We start from the raw sequence: 12,873 nt of genomic DNA on the forward strand, positions 1-12,873 counted from the left end.
TATAAACTTTGCCCTTCATCCTAGCGGAGACTCTTCTGTCACATAGAACGCCAGACACCTTCCGCCAACTGTTCCACCCCGCTTGGGCCCGCTTCTTGCCTATACATGTGTACTAAGTCAAAATGGCAGTAGCCAAATGTAAGCAAAGAAAGTAAATGCGGCATGCATCGCAGCTCTTTTCAGAATAATCTCGACCTCCGGGTCTGGTTTGATGCACGCAATGAGATAATGACGAAAGAAGTCACGATCGAATAATCGTTTATTGTAATACATCTCGTTTTTCAGAGTCTGAAGAATATATGACAGAGAGTGTTATATTGGCTGTTTGTATGTTTAACCAGCATTTGTGTACCAATATTCATTATTTTGAGACCTACAAGTGCTGCGAGTTTTCTGCTCAATTTCGTTAGCTCGTCAGTGGTTCTTTGTGTTAGCTTTTAACATTTTTTGTGAAAAGTCAAGAAAGAAACAGTCTTAATAGTTCTGACGATTCAGTAGGTGTAATTCTTTATTTTGTCTTTAGTTTTAAAGTGAACTTCAATTGGAGTCTCAGTAAACTATTTTATTTTTTTTTTTTTTTCCCCTGACATCTGACTGCTATCCAGTGTCAAAGATCGGATTTGGATACCCTTTATTTGACTATGAAAGTTCTGATCCAGGATTTTTTTTTTTTCAAGTGGACACACGTGTCAATCTGAATCACCACTTATTTGTTTGTCGCTGTAGTGATAGTAATGAGGGGAAAAAATAGCTGTCATGTTGAACCAGACTCTGTGTGTTTGGGGAGGAAAAAGAAGATTACTCATAAAGTAAAACGAGGACATTGAAGGCACATATTGTGTAACATTCCCAGGTTGTAGTTGTGTATAAATGTGAGAAGTGTATTATGGAAAGCCAACAAGAGACCTAAAATAGTGCTTTTCAAAAAAGGAAAAACAAGCTCACTGCACTGAAATGTACATAGTGTTAAATTTTTTGGCAGCTCCATCCTCAGCACCCTTCCACCAATATACTCACTCTCTCGCCTCTGAACATGTCCAAACCATTGAAGTCCGCTCTCTTGAATCTTGTCTCCAAAACATCCAACTTTGGCTGTCCCTCTAATGAGCTCATTTCTAATCCTATCCAACCTGCTCACTCCGAGCGAGAACCTGAACATCTTAATTTCTGCTACCTCAGGTTCTGCTTCATGTTGTTTCTTCAGTGCCACCGTCTCTGATCGGTACATCATGGCTGGCCTCGCCACTGTTTTATAAACTTTGCCCTTCATCCTAGCAGAGAGTCTTCTGTCACATAATACACCAGACAACTTCTGCCAGCTGTTCCAACCTGCTTGGACCCGTTTCTTCACTTCCTTACCACACTCACCGTTGCTCTGGATTGTTGACCCTAAATATTTGAAGTCCTCCAACCTCGCTATCTCCCTGTAGCCTCACTCTTCCCCCTCCACCTTTCTCATTCACGGACACATATTCTGTTTTACTTCGAGCTAATCTTCATTCCTCTCCTTTCCAGTGCATGTCTCCATCTTTCAAATTGTTCCTCTGCATGCTCCCTGCTTTCACTCCAGATCACAATATCATCTGCGAACATCATGGTCCAAGGGGATTCCAGTCTAACCTCATCTGTCAGCCTATCCATTACCACTGAAAACAGGAAGGGGCTCAGAGCTGATCCCTGATGGAGTCCCACCTCCACCTTAAATTCTTCTGTCACACCTAAGGCACACCTCACCATTGTTCTGCTGCCATCATACATGTCCTGTACTATTTTAACATACTTCTCTGCCACACCAGACTTACGCATGCAGTACCACAGTTCCTCTCTTGGTACTCTGTCATAGGCTTTCTCTAGATCCACAAAGACACAATGTAGCTCCTTCTGACCTCTGTACTTTTCCACGAGCATCCTCAAGGCAAATAATGCATCTGTGGTACTCTTTCTAGGCATGAAACCATACTGTTGCTCGCAGATACTTACTTCTGTCCTGAGTCTAGCCTCCACTACTCTTTCCCATAACTTCATTGTGTGGCTCATCAACTTTATTCCTCTATAATTCCCACAGTTCTGAACATCGCCTTTGTTCTTAAAAATGGGAACTAGAACACTTTTCCTCCATTCTTCAGGCATCTTTTCACCCGCTAGTATTCTGTTGAATAAGTTGGTCAAAATCTCCACAGCCATCTCTCCAAATTGCTTCCATACCTCCACTGGTATGTCATCAGGACCAACTGCCTTTCCATTTTCCATCCTGTTCAGTGCCTTTCTGACTTCCCCCTTCCTAATCATTGCCACTTCCTGGTCCTTCACACTTGCCTCTTCAACTCTCCCTTCGCTCTCATTTTCTTCATTCATCAACATCTCAAAGTATTCTTTCCATCTATTTAGCACACTACTGGCACAAGTCAACACATTTCCATCTCTATCCTTAATCACCCTTACCTGCTGCACATCCTTCCCATCTCTATCCCTCTGACTGGCCAACCTGTAGAGATCCTTTTCTCCTTCTTTCGTGTCAAACCTGGTGTACATGTCTTCATATGCCTCTTGTTTAGCCTTTGCCTCCTCTATTTTTGCCCTACGTCACGTCTCAATGTACTCCTTTCGCCTCTCCTCAGTCCTCTGTGTCCCACTTCTTTTTCGCTAATCTCTTTCCTTGTATGACTCCCTGTATTTTGGGGTTCCACCACCAAGTCTCCATCTCCCCTTTCCTACCAAAAGACACACCAAGTACTCTTCTGCCTGTCTCTCTGATTACCTTGGCTGTCGTAGTCCAGTCTTCCAGGAGCTTCTGCTGTCCATCGAGAGCCTGTCTCACCTCTTTCCGAAAGGCCGCACAACATTCTTCCTTTCTCAGCTTCCACCACATGGTTCTCTGCTCTATCTTTGTCTTCTTAATCTTCCTACCCACCACCAGAGTCATCCTACACACCACCATCCTATGCTATTGAGCTACACTCTCCCCTACCACTACTTTACGGTCAGTATCACATGCTATAATGTATTATTTTTGTCAAGTTTGTTGTTTATGTATTTGTTTCTGTTGTATTTATTTTTAGTTTTATTTAATATTGGTTTGTTTGACAGCTCTCTGCAGCCACGTTAACTTAGCTAGATGGAAAAACTGAATTTGCAAATAATTACAATGGATTCAAACAACAAACTGAATCATATAGCTATTATTATATCTCTATTAAATTCTGCTTTTACAAACTCTCCTTTGGTGATTTATGTAGATTTTTATGACTGATTATTGCAGGACACTATGCATTACTGCTGACTTGTCATATTTTCAACATTAACTACATGTGATACTGGCTATGATTATTACTGATCCTTACCATTTAAAACTTTGTGTTTTAAATGGATAAATATGACCCTTGGCCTTTCTCTTGTCAATGTGCACTATGTACAACATAGGTTGGAGGTCTACAGCTGGAAAAGTCACACCTGCCAACTGACTCAATCAAAATGTTTGTGTGTGTGAGAGCTCTCGGCTCCTCTGAGTTAATCTCTCATCAAATGTGATCAGATTAGCGTGGTTTATACACTGACCATGAGAGGATGAACACACACACGCACTCACACAATCGGTCATATACACAGTGTGTGCGTGTCACCTTTTTCTGGCACACAAATGTTTCAATGGCCCCACGTGCACATAATATATAAATATGAGCTGTCACCAACTAAATCTCTCACACTCACACACTCTCTCTCTCACACACACACATGACGTGATGTGTTAGGGGATTTTCAGTTCATCCTATTAGCCAAGCAACATGTGTGAGAACACCCAGCAAACATCCTTCACTTGGCATGAAATGGACTTGAACTATTACACCTGGTTAAATGCTGCTTCCATACATGGCAGGAGCTATTAGATTGTGCTACACTTCCTACTACTATTGATTTAGCTACTGTTAAGCCTTTTTGCTTCTGTTTTTCCATCTCAAGTTCTCAACCCAACAAGTCATGGCAGATGGCTGAGTGCCACATTGAGTCTTTCTGAGTTTCTGTTCAAGATTTCTTCCTTGGGCTGTTTTCACACTAGTACCCTTAGGTCCATTTAAAACTGAAGTTCAGTTGTTCCCTGTGATGTGCTTCATTTAGTCTGATATGACCATAGTATCGTATGATCGTATCAACCTAATAAACAGTCATCTCTTCTTGAGCTCTGTGCCTTTCAAATAAATGTGTTTGGTTTTGGTGAGAAGGAGGAGGGAGATAGACTGAATTTACTGATGCAAATCAGAATGTTGTGAATGAACCTTTTGATCACTTTCTTCTTTGTCAGGGTGTCTTTTAATTTCAGTGGAACCTTAATTTTAATCCTTTCTGAAATGTCTGTAAAACAAAATCATACTTAAAGCAAAGCAATATTTTCCATAGCAAATCATATAAATACAGATTGTCCATTTCAGACACCCAAAAATAAATGTATTAGTTTTTTTTTATCAAATGCTTTTACATCCAAGAACTGTGAAATTTATATAAATGACTAATGAAATTGATACATTTCACAAAATTTTCACTTTTTTTAGTCCATATGCACACATTACTGTACAGTAAATGTAAACTTTTTTTGTGGCCTAAAATGCCCAGTAAAGTACAAGTGTTTGAAAGTTTCACATTTTATATAAAAGTACCATGTCTGTCTGCATGAGCAGGGTGACATTGTTGACGTACAGTACTCATAAGTGAGTCGCTTTCATGCATTCCTAGGAATTAGTGTGCTCTCGCTCTCTCTCTCTCTCTCCTCTCTCTCTCTCTCTGTCTGTCTCTGTCTCTGTCTCTCTCTCTCTCTCTCTCTCTCTCTCTCTCTCTCTCTCTTCTCTCTCTCTCTCTCTCTCCTCTCTCTCTCTCTCTCCTCTCTCTCTCTCTCTCTCTCTCCTCTCTCTCTCTCTCTCTCTCTCTCTCTCTCTCTCTCTCTCTCTCTCTCTCTCTAACAGACCTTCCTCCGTGTTTCACAGTAGAGACAGTATTCTTTTATTGCTATGGTTCAGTTTTGTATCTGTTGACATCATTCTGTGCCTTGCCAAAATTTCGGTCGGGAAATTCTCCCAGAAGCTTTTTGGCTTGTCATCATTGCGTTCGGCAAATTCTAGTATATCTTTTTTTATTATTTATTTTCAACAGTGGTGTATTCCTTGGCCGTCTCCCATGATGTCCACATTGCCTCATATACTGACAGATATAATACTAATGTACCTTGACCTTTGAGTTCAAATTTAATTTCTTTGGAGGTTGTCCTGAGCTCTTTTGCTACCGTTCATATCATCCATCTCTTCAGTTGAACATCGGTTCTCTTCCCGCGGCCCTCTACAGGGAGTTCACTACAGTCCATTGGATCTTACATTTCAGAACAACACACTATATGGATAAAAGTAGTCGTTTACCTGCCTTGACTCTCGTACGTTTTTAAGTGAGATCCTATTCAAAATCGTTCTGGTTTTATATAAAGTTGGTCTACCCCTTGAAGCTATATAGCTTCACCTCTTCTGAGAAGGCTTTCAATAAGGTTTAGGAGCGAGTTTATGGGAATGTTTGCTCATTCTTCAGGTAGTATATATGTGAGGTCATGTACTGATGTTGGATGAGAAGACCTGTCTCACCGTCCACTCAAAGTCAACCCCCAAAGGTATTCTCTCTATTCCCCCAAAGACGAAAGCACACACTTGTCCAAAATATCTAAAAAATTAAATAAGAGGAATGCTCCCTCACTGCAAACTGTCTGGGGAAAAAAATTACCGATGGAAAAAAGGAATTAATAGCTCAGACTGTTTCTGATGGATTAGTCTTGTAAATATCTCTCGAACCCCATCTTGGAGACAATTGTATGTACATTCAATATCAAGAGACATAAAGGATATAAACCTAAGCACACAGTGAAAAAAAAATGCAATAAATTATCTTTTCGGTTACAGATACTTGTCTTTGGATACTTGGAGATTGGATAAGCTACCACGACATGAAAAGATATGTGATGATTACAGTCCAAAGTTTTTTTGAAACTCAACAGGTTATCAAAAATGACTCCTTTAACAAATTGTTGCATGCAGTTCTCTGAAGTCTTGACTTTTAATAGCCTCGCTTCACATTATATTGATCCGGTGGCTTTTAATGTTCAATTGGATTAAGTGGTTGGATGCCTCACGTGCAACATAGAAATATGTTTGCTGGACTTCTTCGCTTCTAGATTTATTGTTCAACAACATTTTCATTTGATAAGTTGTGTTCAATGTGTTTGTTTTATCTTGCAGGATGACTGGGACTCCAGAGACTCCTCTGCCCGAAACAAAGCTCAGATCTCTGATGACAAGACTCACAGTCAGGAGGTTCTGCCGCCCGGTAAGAATCTCACTCATTATGCATCACAATCATACAAAGTTAATTATGGTGGAAATACAAGTAAAAAGAGAGGGTTACTACAAATTCAGACTTACTTGACCACAGTGTATTGTCTGAGGCATTCTCCAATTAGATGAAAGATCTGGATCGTTTTCCCATTGTCCATCCAAATCCTTTCTCAACTTTTGCTAAAAAAACAAAAAGTTGATTAGAGAGTGCTTAAATTAGTAAGGACTCTTGAATACATCCAGTAACTTTGCCATTTTTTTAACATTTTGAATTGAATCAGACTTTGATCTGGGAATGGTCTGACTGAGATTTGGTGCCAATTGGGACCTGGTACTCTACAGCTTGTAGTGACACATAAGCTTGATTCTCTGTACAAGGGAAAGCTTCTTTCTGACACGGACCTACACGAGGATCGTAGGGTTGCCTCCAACCACTACACACTTTGTTTTTTGACATTATCATCTGTTCATCTGTATTCTTGTGAGTAGGGCTGCACAACAAAATTCAATTGTGTTTTTGGCTGCCATGTTTAAATGAGCCTGATCTTTGGCTCATTTAATAAATAAAGCTATCCATCCATTTTCTTTGCCGCTTATCATTCACGGGGGTCACAGGGAGCGCTGGAGCCTATCCCAGCTGACAACGGGCAGGAGGCGGGGTACACCCTGAACTGGTTCCCAGCCAATTGCAGGGCACATATAGACAAACAGCCACACTCACAATCACACCGTGGGGCAATTTAGAGTGTCCAGTTAATGTTGCATGTTTTTGAGATCCGGGAGGAAACCGGAGTGCCCGGAGAAAACCATAAAGTTATTTATTTAATAATTTCATTTATTACATTTAAAATCTCCTACTGTTGCATTTGAAAATTACTTCATTTGCAGCTATGCCCAAAACTTAGTCAGCCAGCCACTACACGAATGTTTGGTTAAGGCTCCATTAAGTGATGATTGAATATTGATGCTGATGGTGATTAGAATATTGATCAAAATGTCTCCTTCTTCTCACAGTACATTTAAAGGTTTTCTGTCATTCCTTTGCATCTCAACAGCAACATAAGATTGACAGCATCCAGGGAAACTATTGAGCTAACGACACAAAGCATACTAACACGACATTCCAGTGCTCTATATATTGGTTTAATTGGATCACAGTGTTAATGCCACAGATAACATTTAAGCAGAGGAATCACAACAGAAAATTAAAGATTTTCTCATATTGATTATAGTAGCTCAGCATAATCGTATGCCAAGTGATTCCATTATTTTTCTCATAACCAAATGACACACCACACACACACACCTCAGTCTTTAGATAACCTCCCCATGGGCAGATTACGACCTCCTGCAATTTTCTCCTCCAACTTGTCCAGACATCTTTTTTTTTTTTTTTTTTTTTTTTTTTTTTTAGAATTCTTTTTACTGCAATCCAAAACGTTCACCATTTTAACGTACAATATGTGCAGGCATCCAGGAAGTGTCCTGCTGTTGTCTGTAAATAAATCCTAGAGTGACATCCTTGCGCTTAAACTGAGCATAGCCAGCTGGCTTTGTTCCAAGCACAGTATGGGGCAACTCTCGTTAGCTCATGAGGGTCATGAGGGGTTGTAAATTTGCCAAGGAGCCTAAAAGTTTCAGGTCAAGTCAAATTGCTGCCATTATGTGCATACTAATAGAATCTGGATTTAAAAAAAAAATAAATAAAAAAAACAAGACCCCTGTCCCTTTTATGAAGTTCCTCCACAATATTCATGAAAGAGGTTGTAGCGACCTTGACTGCCACGTAGCTGTATTTACTTTAGTAGTATAATCAGGCTAAAAGGCGGTTCTGCTATGTCCATCTACATCCAGTTGTTGGGGTTTGTAGTTGTGGTTTTACCAAAACAAAAAAGCAAGACAAATGCATTCCAGCTGCATCTAGAAAGCATATGAACCTCCCAAGTGTTTCACAGAGCAAAGCATTTCCTGGTCTATTAATGTGGTCAGATTTTCAAAGGTTTCTAGGGTTCTAGATCTGTATTGTTGTTGTTGTTGTTGTTGTTTCCCAGCATCTTTAACATTCATCAATTTTACCAACTAGAAACAGAAACGACAATCCCGTTCACAGGGCAGTTTGATGATTTTAAATTCCATTGCAACATGTCCACAAACCCAACTATGCATCTCCACCCACTGTTTCCAGAAACGCCAGAATCCAAAAGCAGAGCAGATTAAAAAGCCATAGCTGAGCAACTTGTCATGCAGCTCTTGTCCGGAGCCTTCCTCAGCACCGTTGCCCCTCCCTCCTGCCCGGTCCTTGTGACCCATGAAAAGCTAAACTGCATTGATCTGATTGATCCGTTAGGGGGGAAATGGAGTCCAATTTGGCTGCAGGAGTCGGGTGCATTTTAAGTTTGGTTACTTTATACATCACCATGACAGTTCAACATTCAATAATATTCCCCGGGATTGGTGCAATAAAATGTGTTATAAAGAACAAGTACATTTAGTAGATTTGAACAGATGTCAATCAAATCCTTGGAGATGGAATCCCCTGGCGCTTTTTAAGAAATCCATTCTGCATTGGTTTTATCATGTCACGAGCTATTGCCTTAAGCAAATGACCAGAAACAATTGTCTTCATTTCAATCATCTCTCCAATCAAACAACAAAAATAAATAATCTTTTTCATGTTGCTGTTTGTTTCAGTATATAATTAGACATTTTTACTTTGAGATTGATGAACTGATGTCGTCACACTTTTAGTAACCTAACCACACAATGAAAAGACAAGTATTGAGCTCATCCTTTTCTGGGAGTGAATCTAAAGACACGTGTGCACACAATGGTGTGCTGAGAGGGGGGTGGACTGGGTGGGTTGAGGTTCCGATGGATTCCTTTGGAATGGTTACACAGAGGAGTCCTGTCTGTCATGCACCATCAGTATGACAAGACCACAGCGTCGTGGGATTTCCAGAAACTACTGCAGCCAACACAAACAGACAGAAGAGGCGAAGGGTGGAAAGAGCTCAGTGAGCAAGACGGCACGGTAAAGAAGTGCAGACTGTTCAAACTGTCCAGTGGAAAAAGTCCACACATGCAAAACACAAGCCAGGTCCGTAGGGGATGCCCTCGAAAAGATGGCCCCTTGTTTTCTTATTCATTTGACATGAAGGAGAAATCCGCTGGTTGAGGGTGTCGAGATTTAATCATGTGTTTTAGCTCTGAAAGAGGATCATCAGGTGTGCCTATCTTTCAGGAAATTAAAAAAAATCTTGCTTTAGTAACCAAAGATTACATTGTTCACGTTGATGTTTTACCTCATACATTATTATATGCGGTTGCACGCCAACATCAACTTAACACCACCCTAAAACCATGTTCAATCGCAAATTATATACAACAAACCTATCATTTATCGCTGTCATTGAATAAAATGGTAGAATACATTGCCAGGCACCAAATAAATCTAAATCAATGTCTGCGATCATTCCAATCCACCGACCAGTCATAAAGCAATGAAGTACATCAAAAACTTTTAAAAGGTCTCACAGCCAAGAATGATGAAGGGAATAAAACACACTAACGGATGAGTTTAATAGGCGAATAATTCATCTACACATAATCACCTTCGTGGCTCACCAGTCCCTTCTCCGCTGAAGCAATTACAACAATAAATCTTTAACTTACTCAACTGTATGTAACCTAACTATCATAATTTCTGGAATACAGAGCGCACCTGATTATAAGCCTCACCCAGTACATTTGTAAATACCATTTGGTACATACGTAAGCCGCACCTGTGTAAAAGCCGCAAGTGCCCACATTGAAACATGAGATATTTTCAAAGACTGTACACAGAGTTGTCAAAGTTTTAATACCTTAGCTTATCTTAACATAGTAACAACAGAGTAGCATGAACAGGGCTGGTCTAAAAAAAAAAAAAAATAAATAATAATAATAATAATAATGGAAAAAAAAACAGCCGCTGCAGCGATACAGTAGTAACATGGTAACACAGCACCAACAGGGGCCGGTCAAAAAAGAAAAAAACATTCCTAAACCACTGAGACGCGGCAGTAACACAGCAGCAACATGCTAGTGCAGCGCTAACAGGACCGGTTTTAAAAAAAAAAAAAAAAACATACCGGTAAGAATCATTAACATACGGCAGTAGCACAGGAGCAACACACTAGCACAACGCTAACGGGCCGGTTAAAAAAACAACAACATACAGGTAAAAGTCACTTCCTCTGCATATTTATTCCACTGGTCTCACTCTTACCTTTTCCACTCGAGTGCCCCCTTGCAGTCGTTAGAAAAAATGCACAAATTGGCTGCATTACCGCATAAGCTGCTGGGTTGAAAGCCTGTGAAAATAGGCGTATTTTATAGACCAGACATTACGATATTTTCAATCAAGACTTTCACTCCTGAGTTAATATAATGCCGCACAGCTCCCGCTGAGTGAGGAATGGGGTGTAGTTTGACAACTTGTCCCTGACAGTTGAGCATTCAATAGATTTAGTAGATTTGTCCTCATTATTTTCAAGAATTTAGTTTTAAGAATGCTTAAAAATATCAGTCGACCTGGACAGACCAATAGGATTGATGTGTGAACAAATATGAAATTGGCCGTATTTGGCTTCTCCCCCACAGTATCTTTATTCATCTGTCAGTGGCAGCAATGTATAGTTACGCTCAAGCAAATTACATGGCGTAAATGATAGAAGAAGGTACAATTAAGGTAAGGTACAATTAATTACAATTAACACCTTTTGCTATTCACACAACTAAATAATGGCTGCCAGCTATACTTTACTAAACGGGTCCAGATTTCGCGCTTTTAATTTGTGTGTAAATTGAATCAATATGTACGTTACTTCAGTGTAATGTGTATACTTGTTGTAACATTTTTGTTTGATGTGCCACTCAAACTGTACTTAGAGGGGTGATAAAAAGACATCTATTACGCTGGACATAAAGATGGAAGAAATATTTGACAAACAAAATCCATCCATCCATTTGAGTCATTAATTACTGGCTGCCACGGTGCCCTGATATCAACAAGGACAGAGCGCTGCCATGTCTCAAAGGCGTCGCTTTCTTCACAGGCTGCTGATCACCGTGAGCTAATTAACATGCGAAACACAGTCACATACTGTCAAGGCAGACGCGTCCACGTTTCGGTTGTCACCTCTCATCCTCGTCAGGCTTCCCTTGGCTGTCTGTCATTACATGCGCCCACCTCCACTGACAAATAGTTCTAATCTCACGCTGCCATACGTTGAACACAAGTCATTAACATTGCAGTGGCATCCAGCTAATTAACCGTGGTTTTGTTGGTGTGGCTCAGTGGTAATGATTAACTGGGATTTACTGTGTAGCAGTCTTGGTAACTGGGGCAACGTCCTTTTGATTGTTGGCAGGTTTCTCAGCTCACACTTTATTGCATATTTATTTTTTTCATTTTTATGAGTAGGGAATATTTCACGGTAGCTCAGTAGCTTTCTTCCCAGACACCTGTTTAAGTTGTTCTTGCATCAACACGACTGCCTGCATTTTATACCCCACCTGAGGTATAATCCCCATTCTAGCCCAGACACATTTGTGGAGGCAAGGACTCTTTGAAGGGTTTAGTGATTTTGGAAATGTTACATTTATTGGACATGTATTTGTCTACAAAATAGTCGTAATGGATAGGTTGACAAACAAGGTTTGACTGGAATCCCCTTGGACCTTGATGTTCGCAGATGATATTGTGATCTGTAGTAAAAACAGGGAGGAGGCGGATGAACAATTAGAAAGATGTACGCACTGGAAAGGAGAGGAATGAAGATTAGCCAAAGTAAAACACAATATATGTGCGTCAATGTGAGGGGGGAGGAGGAAGAGTGAAGCTCCAGGGATAAGAGATAGCAAGGGTGGAAGACTTCAAATACTTGGGGTCAACAATACAGAGCAATGGTGAGTGTAGTAAGGAAGTGGAGAAACGGGTCCAAGCGGGATGGAACAGTTTGCGGAAGGTGTCTGGTGTTCTATGTGACAGAAGAGTCTCCGCCAGGATGAAGGGCAAATTTTATAAAACAGTCGTGAGGCCGGGCATGATGTACGGATTAGAGACGGTGGATCTGATGAAACAACAGAAAGCAGTAATGAAGATGCTGAAGTTCTTGCTCTGTGTGAGCAGGTTGGATAGAATTAGAAATGGGCTAATTAGAGGGACAGCCAAAGTTGGATGGAGACGAAGTTTGAGAGAGCAGACTTCGATGGTTTGGTCATGGTCAGAGGTGTGAGAGTGAGTACATTGGTAGAAAGGTGCTGAGGATGGAGCTGCCAGGCAAAAGAGCGAGAGGAAGACCAAAGAAAAGGTTGATAGATGTTGTGAGGGAGGACATGAGGACAGAGGGTGTTAGAGAGGAGGATGCACAAGCTAGGCAAAGATGGAAAAAGATGACGACCCCTAACAGGACAATCCGAAAGAAGAAGTATTTGTCTACGAAGTGGGACTTGGAATTACTCTGACTTTAAA

At 40.5% G+C, this 12,873-nt stretch overlaps 1 protein-coding gene across 2 annotated transcripts in view; it reads left to right on the forward strand.

The window, feature by feature from the left end:
* The window catches only part of galnt2 (UDP-N-acetyl-alpha-D-galactosamine:polypeptide N-acetylgalactosaminyltransferase 2), a 60,532-nt gene that overhangs the window by 21,428 nt on the left and 26,231 nt on the right, over positions 1-12,873 (forward strand). For both annotated transcript variants that reach the window (XM_061814351.1, XM_061814352.1), the window contains exon 2: positions 6,264-6,351. In XM_061814351.1, coding sequence (XP_061670335.1) covers positions 6,264-6,351 — 88 coding nt within the window. The remainder of the gene's footprint in view (positions 1-6,263; positions 6,352-12,873) is intronic.

This window comes from Syngnathoides biaculeatus, chromosome 3, assembly GCF_019802595.1.
Source record: "Syngnathoides biaculeatus isolate LvHL_M chromosome 3, ASM1980259v1, whole genome shotgun sequence".
Lineage (NCBI taxonomy): Eukaryota > Metazoa > Chordata > Actinopteri > Syngnathiformes > Syngnathidae > Syngnathoides > Syngnathoides biaculeatus.